Source organism: Triticum urartu, chromosome 2A (genome assembly GCF_056163025.1).
Source record: "Triticum urartu cultivar PI428250 chromosome 2A, HENAU_Tu73, whole genome shotgun sequence".
Taxonomy (NCBI): domain Eukaryota; kingdom Viridiplantae; phylum Streptophyta; class Magnoliopsida; order Poales; family Poaceae; genus Triticum; species Triticum urartu.
Genome location: NC_141874.1, coordinates 202,359,153 through 202,376,189, shown reverse-complemented (window position 1 = coordinate 202,376,189; position 17,037 = coordinate 202,359,153). Strand labels below are relative to the sequence as shown.

At 44.7% G+C, this 17,037-nt stretch overlaps 1 protein-coding gene across 1 annotated transcript; it reads left to right on the top strand.

The window, feature by feature from the left end:
- Positions 1-1,010: 1,010 nt before the first annotated feature.
- Positions 1,011-3,036, top strand: LOC125541398 (transcription factor UDT1-like). Its single transcript, XM_048704822.2, has 4 exons — positions 1,011-1,563; positions 1,813-1,983; positions 2,411-2,587; positions 2,690-3,036. The coding sequence occupies exons 1-4, from the start codon at positions 1,315-1,317 to the stop codon at positions 2,765-2,767; spliced, it is 675 nt and encodes a 224-aa protein (XP_048560779.1). The 5' UTR covers positions 1,011-1,314; the 3' UTR covers positions 2,768-3,036.
- The last annotated feature ends 14,001 nt before the right edge of the window (positions 3,037-17,037 follow it).

The following is a 17,037-nucleotide window of genomic DNA, read 5'->3' as shown; positions in this document are numbered from 1 at the left end:
CGGATAGGGTTAGGAGTGGGGAACAGTGGCGGTGACGAACCTCATACCCTGTGCCCCTGGTCCCCACCTCCTCTTTATAGCACTGCGCGATAGGGGCCCATCAGCCTTGCTTGGGCTGGACGCCCCCGATCAGGGCGTGGGTCAAGGGCCCAATGAGCCGTTGGGCCCATTGGTGGAGAGATCAACCTAACAGGACGGTTTTGATGGATTCTTCGGACCACAGAACAGATCGACGCAGCAATACATTCGCTGCACTGACGCAACACAATAACTAGGAGCAAACTGAGGGGCAGAGGAACTCCAACCAACGCAAGCATCAGCTTAGAGCGTCCGGTGTACTCGTTGAGATTGAGATGCAATGCAATGCAGCTACTGTGCCAGAAAGAAAGAAATCGGGAAAGATATAAAGTTTCAGAGACCTTGCCGGATCATTGGTGTAGTACGCGAGATATATCTGCATGTACCTCTCTGCCTTTTGAGAATTCCCATGATCCTGCACTGATCTACACACGCTGGTCCATCCATCCATCGATCCAGCGTACGTAGCACTACGTCTTTTCGGTTACCGGGTTGCCCAAAAGCTGCAGAGAGAGACTGAAGAGCCCCCTCCGATCAAATAACGCACTGCTCGATCTTGCGCCGCAGCATCTTGTACCGGAAAGAAAGAAATCATAGGATGTGCTTCAGAGATCTCGCTGTACCATCGTCTGCTGTACGTGTACCACCCATTTTCGAAATCATAATACCGTTTTTTTTTCGAAAAGGAGGAGTACCCATCAAGCGATGCATACAGCCATGAAATCATAATGCCGATGAGCGCCATGACCCAATCACACCTGAAACTTTACCACCTTTTTCAGTAGTAGTAACCGTGAAGAGGGAGGAAAGAACACCGGGAGCTCCTCGCTCGCTACCTCGGTGCAGTCAGTCAACAGCGCAACCAACCGCATCAGGTGCCGCCGCAACTAACTCGGCTCTCTCCAAGGACACGAGGAGGGAGGGAGGGAGGGAGGGAGGGAGCACACCGTCTCATCTCACTTGCGTTTGCGTTGGAGCCCTTCCTTTGCGGTTGCTTTCCCGCGAGATTCCTCCTCTCCTCAGCCCCGTCCCGTCCTTATAAGCTACCACCACCCGAGGCGCAAGATGCCCACAAGGCACCGCACCGGCAGCAGCAGAGGAGGGAGGGTGAGTGAGAGTGAGTGACACTGCACGGCGCTGCCCTCTGGTCTCGTTCGGTGGGCGACCGGGAGGCACGCAGCCACCCAGCTTGATCTTTTTCCTCGATCGACCCTCCTAGCGGCCGGCCAGCGAGCAATGCCGCGCCGCCCGAGGGCCTCCCGCGGCGGCAGCGGCGGCGAGGAGGTGAAGATGGAGGACTTCGTGGAGTCGATGCTGAACCTGGGCGGCGGCGGCGAGGGCGAGGAGAGCGAGGAGGGGGAGCAGCTGCCGGCGGCGGACGCCACGCAGTACAAGTCCAAGAACCTGGACGCCGAGCGCCGGAGGAGGGGCAGGCTCAACACCAACATCCTCAAGCTCAGGGCCGTCGTGCCCAACATCACAAAGGTGCTTCCTTCCATAATCCTCTCTTCCAGCAGCGATTAACTGCACTGATCACACACCCACCCCACCCCACCCAACAATCGGGCGGGACAGAGGAAGTTGCCTCTGCTTCTCCGGACATATCTGTCTGCAAAGAACGAAATAATAATAATAATTAGTTTTGAAAGAAAAAATTGTTTCTTCCTGGGAGAAAAGTGAAAACTCGGTTGACATTCCTGACACTCATCGACCTTGTTGTTGTGTTGTTTTCAGATGAGCAAGGAGTCCACCCTGGCCGACGCCATCGGTCACATCAAGAAGCTCCAGAACCAGGTCCTCGAGCTGCAGAGCCAGCTCGCCGACTCGCCCGGCGAGGCCTGGGAGAAGCAAGGCAGCGCCTCCTGCTCCGAATCCCTCGCCCCCACCGACAACATCCATTATCAGGTACGTACGTAGTAACCCCTGCTATGAGCCATGAATAACTATATACCAGAGTAAAAAAAAAACATAACCCAACGAGAACCTGAAATTCAGATCAACCAACCAATGCCGCAATCTGCAGAATACGATCGTTCAACTTCACCACACTGGCCAAATACTTTTCAGAATATAACCACTTCTAAACACAGCCAAACCAAGGCGAGAAATTCACACTTTTATTTTGTCTAGTATAAAGTAGTCATGCATTTTTTCTTACCCCAATAAAACCTACCCGAGTATTTCTAGGAGGCCAAGTTTTACAAAAGAGAACAGATTTGTGTACAAGGTACAAAGGTATAACGTAGTATTGTGCATTGCTTCATCGCCTCCAGAGTCAGTTGTGATATCCAGCCGATTTCTCGCATACTAACCGAGCTGTTCATGTTCGCAGGGTCAGGTGGAGCTGATACCTCTGGGGTCTTGTAAGTACAACCTCAAGATCTTCTGGACCAAAAGGGCAGGCCTCTTCACCAAGGTGCTGGAGGCACTCTGCAACTACAATGTGCAGGTGCTTAGCCTCAACACCATCACCTACTATGGCTATGCAGAGAGTTTCTTCTGCATTGAGGTAAAAAACCCTCACAATTTTTGCCTGCAGCAGAATTTGCTAGATTATACTGCTTAACTTCTGATAAGGCGGCCGGCTTCTTCTCCATGTCTCCATTTGCAGGTTAAGGGTGAGCAGGATGTTGTGATGGTGGAGCTAAGGGACCTCCTGTCCAGTATTGTGGAGGTTCCAAGCATTTGACCATTCGAGGCCCTTGCAAACAATAACTCACAGAATTCAAATGAAAGAAACCATATATGATTCTGTGGAAATGCATCCTCTTTTTAGAAAGAAAAAAAGAAGTCTAGCGTGGTGTGGTCTGTGTAGGGAGAGCATACAGAGATACAATGTTGAACTGACAAAACTGACGGGAAGAAGTCTGAATTTTGTGTTGAACATGGGAATCATTTCATAATTCACCTTTGTATTTTCTACTAATGGTGTGGGTGGTAATAAATCATGCATACAGCAGTCCAACTCAAACTTTAACGGATGGGATTGCCTCAAGCCATTTAGTTGCCAGTGACATTGCCTCCCGAAATTGCAATGCGTGCAAGGACTAGATGCAAAACATCTTTCAACCGGATGTATTTAGTGTTTACTAGCCGAATGTTTCTTTTAAGAGACACCAGGGGTGTCTGATATTTATTAAGGAAAACAATAGTCAATCAAATGGAAAAACAATTGGATGCTGACCAAAAGGTATAAAATAAAATTACATTGCAAGACATACTAGCCTTTTTCTTCTTTTGATTGTATGCCGCCAGCTGAAGATTAAAAATTGCATTGAACCAACAAAAAAAGAAAGGGATACCTGCAAATGTCTCCGACATACCGGGCTTTAAAGACCGTAATAACCACTCGCCCTTGAGACAAGATTTAGAAATCACCGAAAAAGCATCGGTTGGAGCATCGCCCCATGCCAAACACGCTTGCAATTTATATCTACCGGTCCAGAAGGTTGGAGAAACCGGACCATGCCGCAAAACAATCGCAGAAGAAGATGCTGAAGTTGCCGCACCAATGGTCAGCCAAATGCTCTCCTTGAAGGACACACCAACCACCAAGATTTGGCGAGAGCCAACAATTCTTGGGACACAAACTCTCATAGGCCCTGTGTCGATGCCAAATCTAATGTCATCGAGGTAGGGAGAGGCCGAGACCTTATTCCAACACGCCATAGCCTGCACTACCTAGTTGATGGCTGTAACACCCAGGATGCGGCTATATCTCCCACGTGTCGAGGCATGACTTAGAGGCATAACCGCATGGTAGTTAAGTCGCAAGTGGGGTAATCTTCACACAATCCCATGTATTGAATAAGAAAGGGATAAAGAGTTGGCTTACAATCGCCACTTCACACAAATAACAAGTTAAACATACATCATCCAGAGTAAAATCAAGGTCCGACTACGGAACCAAAAATAAAAGAAGACAACCCCAAATGCTAGATCCCGATCGTCCCAACTGGGCTCCACTATTGATCAACAGGAAACGGAACATAGAAACGACAAGGTCCTCGTCGAACTCCCACTTGAGTTCGGTTGCGTCACCTGCACTGGAATCATCGGTACCTACAACTGTTTGGAAGTATCTGTGAGTCACGAGGACTCAGCAATCTCACACCTGCGAGATCAAGACTATTTAAGTTTATGGGTAGGAAAGGGTAGTGAGGTGGAGCTGCAGCAAGCACTAAGCATATATGGTGGCTAACATACGCAAATAAGAGTGAGAAGAGAAGCGACGCACGGTCGAGAAGCTAGAAGTGATCAAGAAGTGATCCTGAAAGCTACTTACGTTCAAGCATAACACAAGACCGTGTTCTCTTCCCGGACTCCGCCGAAAAGAGACCATTACGGCTACACACGCGGTTGATTCATTTTAATTAAGTTAAGTGTCAAGTTCTCTACGACCGGATATTAACAAATTCCCATCTGCCACATAGCCGCGGGCACGGCTCTCGAAAGTTTATACCCTGCAGGGGTGTCCCAACTTAGCCCATCACAAGCTCTCACGGTCCACGAAGGATATTCCTTCTCCCGGAAAGACCCGATCAGTCTCGGAATCCCGGTTACAAGACATTTCAACAATGGTAAAATAAGACCAGCAAGACCGCCCGAATGTGTCGACAAATCCCGATAGGAGCTGCACATATCTCGTTCTCAGTGCACATCGGATGGGCAAGACGTCGGGTTGGCATAGACCCTGGTTGCCCAGGGGACGCCGGACATCGCCCAGTTTGTACCAACACTTAGAGAAGCACTGGCCCGGAGGGGGGTAGGTTAAAATAAAGATGACCCTCGGGAGCGCGACTCCCAAGGGAAAAGTAGGTGGTGGTGAGGCAAATGGTAAAACCAAGATTGGGCCTTGCTGGAGGAGTTTTATTCAAAGCGAACTACCAAGGGGTTCCCATAACACCCAACCGCGTAAGGAACGCAAAATCAAGGAACATAACACCGGTATGATGGAAACTAGGGCGGCAAGAGTGGAATAAAACATCAGGCATAAGGCTGAGCCTTCCACCCTTTACCAAGTATATAGATGCATTAACTAAATAAGAGATATTGTGATATCCCAACAAATCCATGTTTCAACATGGAACAAACTTCATCTTCACCTGCAACTAGCAACGCTATAAGAGGGGCTGAGCAAAAGCGATAACATAGCCAAACAACGGTTTGCTAGGAAGGAGGGCTAGAGGCTTGACATGGCAATATGGGAGGCATGACATAACAAGTGGTAGGTAGCGGGACATAACGATAGAACGAACAACTAGCAAGCAAAGATAGAAGTGATTTCGAGGGTATGGTCATCTTGCCTGCAATGTACTCAGAGTTGTCGAAAGCTTGATCCTCGTTAGCGTACTCAACAGGTTCCTCGTACACGTACTCGTCTCCTGGGTCTACCCAAGGGCAGAACACAAGCAATGGAACAACAATCAATCACGGTGCAAAGCACAAGCAACATGATGCAATACATGGCATGATATGCAATGCATATACGTGCTTCAGAAGGGAAAGAATGATCAAGGCATCAACTTGGCAAACCAAATATGCCGCTGGGAAGAGGAGGTGATTTCGGTCGAAATCGATATAAGGATCACCGGAAACGGATGCACGGTTTGCAAATGACAAGCAATATAAGGATGATGCGAAACTGCGATTAACAACATGATGCCACTTAGAATGCAACAAAAAACTAAGCCACTGCTCGCCATCATAGCAACAAAGCATATGGCAGTGATGTACAAGAGATGATTGACAAAACATGAACACCGAGCTACGGCTAAATCACACTAGAACAGGTTCAAACAAGCATGGCAAAAGTGCAAAAGATATCAGCTTCACAGACTTAGTGAAAATACTAACATGGCATAATCAACATCGGGAAGCACTGTTTAGAGCAAGTAAACAACATGCTACAGGAACATATCATGACAAATAAAGGCATGGCATTAATCTACTAAATACATAGAACAAAACTCCCTTACTAAGCATGAGCCAAAAAGGTATAGAAGATATGATGGCATCCATGTAAACATAGCAAATTTTATTAACAGTTTCAGACTTAGCAGAAAAACAGAGCATGTCATAAAAAGAATTATGATAGAAACTTTGCGAGCTCATGCCACTCATCCCAAAGCATTGCATGACAATATAAGCATACCAATAGCAGGGTGACATGTTCATGAAGCTAACCATGGCAAGAGCAAGTTCATAGGATGCATGGATCACTAGCAACAACCATGGTAATATGGATTAACATGTTACCATTCTTCCAGGAACATTTTATAGCAAACGTAGAGCAAGAAAAAGACATGCTAGGGCACTCCATAATTACAAACAGGGGCATGGATTGATAGAGCATAACCACATGTTTAAAACACCCTTACTGAAGTATGCCAAAATAAGCATGGATCACTATGTAGAATCAAGTTTACATGGCATCAAAATAACAGCAGAAAAAGACAGCAAAATCCTAAGTCCCTGAAAACAGCAACATCACGGAGCCTAGTTTGCATGCTTGTGCTAGTCACCACATAGATCACAAAAATACAACACAAGTACCCCTGTAAAGATGACATGTTGTAGTTCAAAACACATGTAGACCTCATGCTCAAACAATGCACACATCAAATGCAACAAAAATGACAAAACCTCATGATCTGATAAGTACCAATAGTTAACATTTTATAGCACTCTTGCAACAATGAACATGGCATCACAATGAACAGGAACATGAATGGACATGCTTCTACCATGAAGAGCTCAACAATACGATCAATTAGATATATCATATGCAAGATTTGGATCAACGAGCATGGAGATATGACATGTTGAAGGAGGCATAAAAATAATAGGATCTTTGAGGACACTGTCAAATTCACCTCGAGGAAAACTGTACGGAGGTGTACATGGACGAAGGCATACGGGACGGGGCGCCGTGTTTGGATGGGGGTCCTGGTGGATCTCATCCCGGAGCGGGTCAACGCCGGCGTCGGCGAACCCTAGGGTTCCGGTGATCGCTGGAGAGGACGGAGGAGGCCGCGGGTGGTCGGATCTGGTCCGGTCCGACCGGATCCACAGCGGGGCGGCGCGGCAACCGGCGATGGCGGGGCGGCGAAGGGCGGCGCGAGGCACGACGCGCGGGCAGCGGCGGACGGCGGCGCGCGCCAACCGGTGCCGAGGCGGCGGCTGCGCACGGTGGTGGCGGCTGCTGGCGGCGGCGAGGCGCTGGAGGCGAGCGGCGGTGCAGGCGGCGGGGCACGACGCATGTGGTGGCGGCTGGAGGTAGGCGGTGCCGCTACGGCGGCGGCGGCACGGCGAAGCCGAGGTGCTCCGGCGAGCTCCTGGGCGGCGGAGCTTGGCTCGGGCGCCGGCACGGGGGCGCGGCCCGGTTCGGCCCGGGGGCGGGCCAGATCTGGGCCCGGTGGGCTGCGGCGGACATGTCCGGGCATGGGGGTGGACTTGTCCGGCAACGCGATGAGGAAGAAGACTAGGGTTCATCCGCGAATTTCGGGGAGGGGCACACATATATAGGTAGAAGGAGCTAGGAGTATCCAAGTGAGGTGTAGTTTTCACCCACACGATCATGATTCGACGGTGGAGAACATGGAGATGGTTTAGATGGGTTATTGGGCTGTTTTGGAGGGGTGTTGGGCTGCAACACAAAGAGGCTTTTGCGGTTACCCAGTTAACCGTTGGGGCATCAAACGGCCTCCAAATGGAACGAAATTTGACAGGTGGTCTACCGGTGGTGTACCAAGGCCACTTGACAAACCTCGGTCCATTCCGAGAACGTTTTTATCCCACTCACGAAAAGAGACAAGAGGGGTGCGCCGGTGCATGTGGGAGTGTCGGATTGCGAAACGAACAACGGGGAAAAGGTTCAGATACATGAGACGAACATGAATGCAAATGCAATGCACATGATGACATGATATGAAATGCATGACAAGAACAAAATGCAAACGAAAGACAAAACCCCCACCACGAAGGAAATATCATATCGCATCTCCGGAAAAGGCAAGAGTCGGAGTTACATATATGGCAAGTTACATCCGGGGCATTACAACACTCCACCACTACGAGAGGAGCTCGCCCCGAGATCTAGGATGGCACCAGAGGGAAACGGAAGAGGAAGAGAAGAGGTAAAACTAATTTGCTTATTTGCCAAACGAGTGAAACCATGAACCTTGAGAGGTTAAACCATTTGAGAAAATAATACAACGGAGATGATCGAAGTTGAAAACACTCCGTTAGAAAAGAGGAACAAGGAAGAAAAAATTCGGACATCACTCCGGTTGAAAAGAGATGCAAGACTTGATAAGATGAAAAGAACTTGAGAAGAGGACACAACACTCCAGTTAAATGGATAAGCATGAAAAGAACACGACCCTCACAATTCGAGATGATGAGTGAAGAGAGCAACATCACAATGCCTCCAGAAGAAAGAATAAAATATAGATCATTGGAATGAAAGAATGGAGAAGAAAATGCCAACTTCTGCCACAAAAGAGCTTGGAGATCACCCTTCCAAGAAGGTTATAACGGAGTTGTTGGAAAAACCAACAACGAAAGGATAATATTGATGTGGGCTTATGGCAGACATCTCAAAATTATGATGTGACAACCTGCCACTCACGAGAAAAAGATTTGATTGAGAGATAGAAAAGATAGAAAGCTTCTTCCACCGAGGTGATAAGGAGAAAACTTGGATCATAGATAATCATCACCAAGAGCAACATTCCCAATGGAAGGCTTTAGGTGAAACCTATACCAAGATAACTCCAAGGAAGAAAATGATGGGTTTAAATATCTCATTCCTGACAACTTGTCAATCATGAAACATTAAGGAAACTGTCAAAATGACATAACACCATCTCAAAAGCTAAGGTAGAAAGAATTGCACTTCGGAATGCAAGATGAAGAATACTTGAGCTCCCTGAAAAGAATCTCGATGAACACTTGGAGAAGGAATTAAATCGTTGATGAACCATCATGTAGAGCCTCCATGAAGAACTCCGATAATAAAAGGATGATATACGGAAAGAGAAGTTGAAAATACAAGGTGAATCCTTGCAATGATTTAGATGAATCTTCGTGGTGATATAGTTGAGAGATCTTGGAACTCTGGGAAAAGTATGAAGCACTTGAACCAAGAATTTACTCATCGTGAACAAACTCCGGAAGAATGAATCCATCACTTGGATGAAGCAAGAATAAGAATTATGTTATGCGTATCCTTCACCAATTTAGATTGATGACAAGCAACGGATTTGGCATACTACTTATTCTCGTAGAAATGATTAAGAGATATATATCACAAACTTGAGAAGGTCTTCAACGAATCATCGGTAGGATTTGAAAGAACGAAAGAGTTGATACGATAACGAATGAAGAGAAATTCTTGAATGAATAACTGTAACAATTGAAAATGAATGAAGAAAAGATAAAGAAACACTGGGAAGAATTAGAGAACGAATGAAGATACTTCAGGGAATTTAAATATGTAAGAATGAAGAGATCACGAGTTGACTAGGGAATACTTGAGCGTTGCACCGGTAAGACTTGGAGAACGAGAGCTGAAAGCTTGAATGAATAATTCTGACATGATGGGCTTCGGAGAATCAAAACTGAAAAGACTCTTGAATTGCTCCAGAGGGTTGAAAAGAATTGTCACAATCGAAAACAATTATGAGAGGATAGCATCAAGCTTGAACTGAGGATCTCTGAGAGAAAAACGGATAAGATTTGGAGGAAAAACTCTTCTTCGGTCTTCAAATGTTGAGAATAAATAATGAAGAAGTTGCGCCAACGATGAAAAGAATTTGAAAACGATATTGGAGAAGGCAATTGACTGATGAAAAATTCTTTCTTACGTCACACTTTGAAAAGAATTTGAGAGTAATTCTGAGAAAATTAGAAGAGTCTAAGATACTGGGAAAAGACCTGTGGGTTAGGGCCCACTCAAAAGGAAACATCATTGAACTATTTAAAAGAGAGATTGCGCCGGTTGAATTAAATGGCTTGAATGAGATAACAACCTTGAGATAGGTTGAACAGATCTTGAATGAAAAGACGAGCCTTCTGAGATATCTTCAACACTCCAGAACAAATGAAAGAGAGAAGTGAATGATTAAGAGGTGCACCGGCATGAGAAAACATTTGAACCGAGGAAAGGATATGATCGACAAAGCTTGAATTAAATCCACCGGAGAAGAAAAGAATGAAGAATGATAAACTTGAAGCTCCGTTAGTATCTTTGTGAGAATCACTAGATAAGAACATTGAAAGAAAAGAAATAAGAGACTTCACATATATAAGATGGATACTTGATTAAGAAATCCGAGTCCTTGAAGAAAAAGGGTGGGAGGGCGGGAAAAACAAAGACAACTTGGGACAGATGAAGCAAACACCGTTGCAAATAACTGAGAATTGATCTCGCGAATGTTGAAATGATCGGATCCACTTGAAAAAGAGCACGTCAGTTGGAAAAGAATTGGCATGCCAATCTCGATGATCAAGAAGGATTGGTATTCACATAGAAGTATGAGAACACCGCTTAGGAAAGGTATGGAATCAACACTTGACTTCGAAGCAACTCGAATACCACAACTCAAAACAAAACAAAGGATTGGCTTGCAGAATAAGTCGGAAACAAACATATGATAGATCCCATATCGTATCATGTGTCTGTTTGAAAGAATTCCTACGTGAGACTTGAATTCCCACTTATAAACTCCTGAAACTTTCTGTTTATGCAATCAGGTGTTGGGGATACAGGGGAAGCATAATATCTCACCCAAACTAACAATCCCTACATCCAGCTGTATCCATCCTTCAACACATAACCAAGAAACCTTCGAAAATCATGTACCTCAACCTTCGAAAAGCATGCATTATACGAGTTATGGAAATACTCCCGAACTCCCTCCCCAGTACTGGGTGGCATCGAGGTTATCTCACCAACAACTGCATAAATGAGATTTTCGATGTCAGTGAACTCAGGTATTCCAGAACAACAAAGATAAAATTGTGATGACAACACCTCGAAGCTCAACTCCCTGGGACACTGCCACAACCCCTAAATGTTAGGAGGCACCAAGAACAATGTTCTCGTCACAAGACTATCGGAAAGATTCCAAGATACCCACGTGATCCTTAATTTTTTTAGTGAAATTTGAGGAGAGAAGAGTCAAAACTTCTACGTCAGGAGGCCTCACCAGAGCAACGAAGATCTGAGGAGTAAAAAGAATCCTACTCTCCGATATATATAATCCTAAGACTAAAAACTTTTCGTTTTAGACTCAACAACGTCAGCGATTCAATCAAGCAGGGGGCTCCTAAGTCGGGGATGGCTCTGATACCAACTTGCAACACCCACGATGCGGCTATATCTCTCACGTGTCGAGGCACGACTTAGAGTCACAACCACATGGTAGTTTAGTCACAAGTGGGGTAATCTTCACACAATCCCATGTACTGAATAAGAAAGGGATAAAGAGTTGGCTTACAATTGCCACTTCAAACAAATAACAAGTTAAACAGACATCATCCAGAGTACAATCAAGGTCCGACTACGGAACCAAAAATAAAAGAAGACAACCCCAAATGCTAGATCCCGATCGTCCCAACTTGACTCCACTACATATCAACAGGAAACGGAACATAGAAATGACAAGGTCCTCGTCGAACTCCCACTTGAGTTCGGTCGCGTCACCTGCACTGGTATCATCGGCACCTGCAACTGTTTGGAAGTATCTATGAGTCACGAGGACTCAACAATCTCACACCCGCGAGATCAAGACTATTTAAGCTTATGGGTAGGAAAGGGTAGTGAGGTGGAGCTGCAGCAAGCACTAAGCATATATGGTGGCTAACATACGCAAATAAGAGTGAGAAGAGAAGCGACGCACGGTCGAGAAGCTAGAAGTGATCAAGAAGTGATCCTGAAAGCTACTTACGTTCAAGCATAACACAAGACCGTGTTCTCTTCCCGGACTCCGCCGAAAAGAGACCATCATGGCTACACACGCAGTTGATTCATTTTAATGAAGTTAAGTGTCAAGTTCTCTACAACCGGATATTAACAAATTCCCATCTGCCACATAACCGCGGGCACGGCTCTCGAAAGTTTATACCCTGCAGGGGTGCCCAACTTAGCCCATCACAAGCTCTCATGGTCAACGAAGGATATTCCTTCTCCCGGAAAGACCCAATTAGTCTCGGAATCCCGGTTATAGACATTTCGACAATGGTAAAACAATACCATCAAGACCGCCTGAATGTGCCGACAAATTCCGATAGGAGCTGCACATATCTCGTTCTCAGGGCACACCGGATGGGCAAGACGTCGGGTTGACATAGACCCTGGTTGCCCAGGGGGTGCCGGACATCGCCCAGTTTGGATCAACACTTAGAGAAGCACTGGCCTCGGGGGGGGGGGGGTTAAAATAAAGATGACCCTCGGGAGCATGACTACCAAGGGAAAAGTAGGTGGTGGCGAGGCAAATGGTAAAACCAAGGTTGGGCCTTGCTGGAGGAGTTTTATTCAAAGCGAAGAGAACTGTCAAGGGGTTCCCATAACACCCAACCGCGTAAGGAACGCAAAATCAAGGAACATAACACCGGTATGACGGAAACTAGGGCGACAAGAGTGGAACAAAACATCAGGCATAAGGCCGAGCCTTCCACCCTTTACCAAGTATATAGACGCATTAATTAAATAAGAGATATTGTGATATCCCAACATCTCCATGTCCCAACATGGAACAAACTTCATCTTCACCTGCAACTAGCAACGCTATAAGAGGGGCTGAGCAAAAGCGGTAACATAGCCAAACAACGGTTTGCTAGGAAGGAGGGTTAGAGGCTTGACATGGCAATATGGGAGGAATGATATAACAAGTGCTAGGTAGCGTGACATAACAATAGAACAAACAACTAGCAAGCAAAGATAGATGTGATTTCGAGGGTATGGTCATCTTGCTTGCAATGTACTCAGAGTTGTCGAAAGCTTGATCCTCATTAGCATACTCAACAGGTTCCTCATACACGTACTCGTCTCCCGGCTCTACCCAAGGCAAGAACAGGTTCCTCATGAAGCTAACCATTGCAAGAGCAAGTTCATAGGATATATGGATCACTAGCAACAACCATGGTAATACTGATTAACATGTTACCATTCTTCCAGGGACATTTTATAGCAAACGTAGAGCAAGAAAAAGACATGCTAGGGCACTCCATAATTGCAAACAGGGGCATGGATGGATAGAGCATAACCCCATGTTCAAAACACCCTTACTGAAGTATCCCAAAATAAGCATGGACCACTATGTAGCATCAAGGTTACATGGCATCAAAATAACAACAGGAAAAGATAGCAAAATCCGAAGTCCCTGAAAACAGCAACATCACGAAGCCTAGTTTGCATGCTTGTGCTAGTCACCACATAGGTCAAAAAAATACAATACAAGCACCCCTGTAAAGATGGCATGCTGTAGTTCAAAACACATGTAGACCTCATGCTCAAACAATGCACACATCAAATGCAACAAAAATGACAAAACCTCATGATTTGATAAGTACCAACAGTTAACATTTTATAGCACTCTTGCAACAATGAAAATGACATCATGATAACCCACAAGTATAGGGGATCGCAACAGTTTTCGAGGGTAGAGTATTCAACCCAAATTTATTGATTCGACACAAGGGGAGCCAAAGAATATTCTCAAGTATTAGCAGCTAAGTTGTCAATTCAGCCACACCTGGAAACTTAATATCTGCAGCAAAGTGTTTAGTAGCAAAGTAATATGATTGTAGTGGTAACGATAGTAAAAGGTAACGATGGCAAAAGTAATATTTTTGGTGTTTTGTAGTGATGATAACAATAGCAACGGAAAAGTAAATAAGCGAAGAACAATATATGGAAAGCTCGTAGGCAATGGATCGGTGATAGAGAATTATGCCAGATGCGGTTCATCATGTAACAGTCTTAACCTAGGGTGACACAGAACTATCTCCAATTCATCAATGTAATATAGGCATGTATTCCGAATATAGTCATACGTGCTTATGGAAAAAAACTTGCATGACATCTTTTGTCCTACCCTCTTGTGGCAGCGGGGTCCTAGCGGAAACTAAGGGATATTAAGGCCTCCTTTTAATAGAGTATTGGACCAAAGCATTAACACATAGTGAATACATGAACTCCTCAAACTACGATCATCACCGGGAGTGGTCCCGATTATTGTCACTTCGGGGTTGCTGGATCATAACATATAGTAGGTGACTATAGACTTGCAAGATAGGATCAAGAACTCTCATATATTGATGAAAACATAATAGGTTCAGATCTGAAATCATGGCACTCGGGCCCTAGTGACAAGCATTAAGCATAGCAAAGTCATAGCAACATCAATCTCAGAACATAGTGGATACTAGGGATCAAACCCTAACAAAACTAACTCGATTACAAGATAAATCTCATCCAACCCATCACCGTCCAGCAAGCCTACGATGGAATTACTCACGCACGACGGTGAGCATCATGAAATTGGTGATGGAGGAAGGTTGATGATGACGATGGCGACGGATTCCCCTCTCCGGAGCCCCAAACGAACTCCGGGTCAGCCCTCCCGAGAGGTTTTAGGGCTTGGCGGCGGCTCCGTATCGTAAAACGCGATGAATCCTTCTCTCTAATTTTTTTCTCCCCGAAAGCAAATATATAGAGTTGGAGTTTAGGTCGGAGGAGCTCCAGGGGGCCCACGAGGTAGGGGGCGCGCCCCGGGGGGCAGACGCGCCCCACCCTCGTGGCTAGGGTGTGGGCCCCCTGGTCTTGATCTTTTGCTAGTATTTTTTTATTATTTCCGAAAAGACGCTCCGTGGAGTTTCAGGTCATTCTAAGAACTTTTGTTTCTGCACATAAATAACACCATGGCAATTCTGCTGAAAACAACATCAGTCTAGGTTAGCTCCATTCAAATCATGCAAGTTAGAGTCCAAAACAAGGGCAAAAGTGTTTGGAAAAGTAGATACGACGGAGACGTATCAACTCCCCCAAGCTTAAACCTTTGCTTGTCCTCAAGGAATTCAGTTAACAAACTGAAAGTGATAAAGAAAAAAATTTACAAACTCTGTTTGCTCTTGTTGTTGTAAATATGTAAAGCCAACATTCAAGTTTTCAGCAAAGATTATGAACTAACCATATTCACAATAACGCTTAGGTCTCATGTTTACTCATATCAATGGCATAATCAACTAGCGAGCAATAATAATAAATCTCGGATGACAACACTTTCTCAAAACAATCATAATATGATATAACAAGATGGTATGTCGCTAGCCCTTTCCGAGACCGCAAAACATAAATGCAGAGCACCTTTAAAGATCAAGGACTGACTAGACATTGTAATTCATGGTAAAAGAGATCCAGTCAAGTCATACTCAATGTAAACTAATAGTAATGAATGCAAATGACAGTGGTGCTCTCCAACTGGTGCTTTTTAATAAGAGGATGATGACTCAACATAAAAGTAAATAGATAGGCCCTTCACAGAGGGAAGCAGGGATTTGTAGAGGTGCTAGAGCTCGGTTTTGAAATAGAGGTGAATAATATTTTGAGCGGTATACTTTCATTGTCAACATAACAACCAAGAGATGGCGATATCTTCCATGCTACACACATTATAGGCGGTTCCCAAATAGAATGGTAAAGTTTATACTCCCCCTCCACCAACAAGTATCAATCCATGGCTTGCTCGAAACAACGAGTGCCTCCAACTAACTAGAGTCCCAAGGGGAGTTTTGTTTGCAATTATTTTGATTTGATTTGCTTAAAGCATGGGACTGGGCATCCCGGTGACCAGCCATTTTCTCGTGAGTGAGGAGCGGAGTCCACTCCTCTTGAGAATAACCCGCCTAACATGGAAGATACGGACAGCCCTAGTTAATTCATGAGCTATTCGAGCATACAAAACAAGATATTTATTTGAAGGTTTAGAGTTTTGCACATACAAATTTACTTGGAACAGCAGGTAGATACCGTATATAGGTAGGTATGGTGGACTCATATGGAAAAACTTTGGGGTTTATGGGACTGGATGCACAAGCAGTATTCCCGCTTAGTACAAGTGAAGGCTAGCAAAAGACTGGGAAGCGACCAGCTAGAGAGCGACAACAGTCATGAACATGCATTAAAATTAATCAACACCGAATGCAAGCATGAGTAGGATATAATCCACTATGAACATAAATATCGTGAAGGCTATGTTGATTTTGTTTCAACTACATGCGTGAACATGTGCCAAGTCAAGTCACTTAAATCATTCAAAGGAGGATACCACCGTATCATACCACATCACAACCATTTTAATAGCATGTTGGCACCCAAGGTAAACCATTATAAGCTCCTAGCTAATTAAGCATGACACAAGAAACTATAATCTTTAATTGTCATTGCAAACATGTTTATTCATAATAGGTTGAATTAGGAACGATGAACTAATCATATTACAAAAAACAAGAGAGGTCGAGTTCATACCAGCTTTTCTCATCTCAGTCAGTCCATCATATATCATCATAATTGCCTTTCACTTGCACGACCGAACGATGTGGATAACAATAATAATAGTGCACGTGCATTGGACTAAGCTGGAATCTGCAAGCATTCAACAAACAAGTGAAAACAAGGCAATATGGGCTCTTTTGTCAGATCAACAATAATGCATATAAGAGCCACTTCAACAATTTAATCATGGTCTTCTCCTATCGACCCCCAAAGAAAAGAAAAGAAATAAAACTATTTACACGGGAAAGAAGAATAGGATATCTTTTTGGGTTTTCTTTTTTAATTACTACTACAAGCATGGAAAGTAAACTAATTAAAATCTACAACTAATTTTTTTGGTTTTTCTTAAGGTTTATTAAACACACAAGAATAAAGCATAAAAAGGGAAATAAACTAGC

What these genes read in the sequence shown, in the direction of transcription:
- LOC125541398 (XM_048704822.2), top strand. Translation starts at nt 1,315, where the DNA reads ATGCCGCGCCGCCCGAGGGCCTCCCGCGGCGGCAGCGGCGGCGAGGAG. An exon ending in CCGACAACATCCATTATCAG is followed by an intron (nt 1,984 to 2,410) that starts GTACGTACGTAG and finishes TCATGTTCGCAG; the next exon opens with GGTCAGGTGGAGCTGATACC. An exon ending in AGAGTTTCTTCTGCATTGAG is followed by an intron (nt 2,588 to 2,689) that starts GTAAAAAACCCT and finishes CTCCATTTGCAG; the next exon opens with GTTAAGGGTGAGCAGGATGT.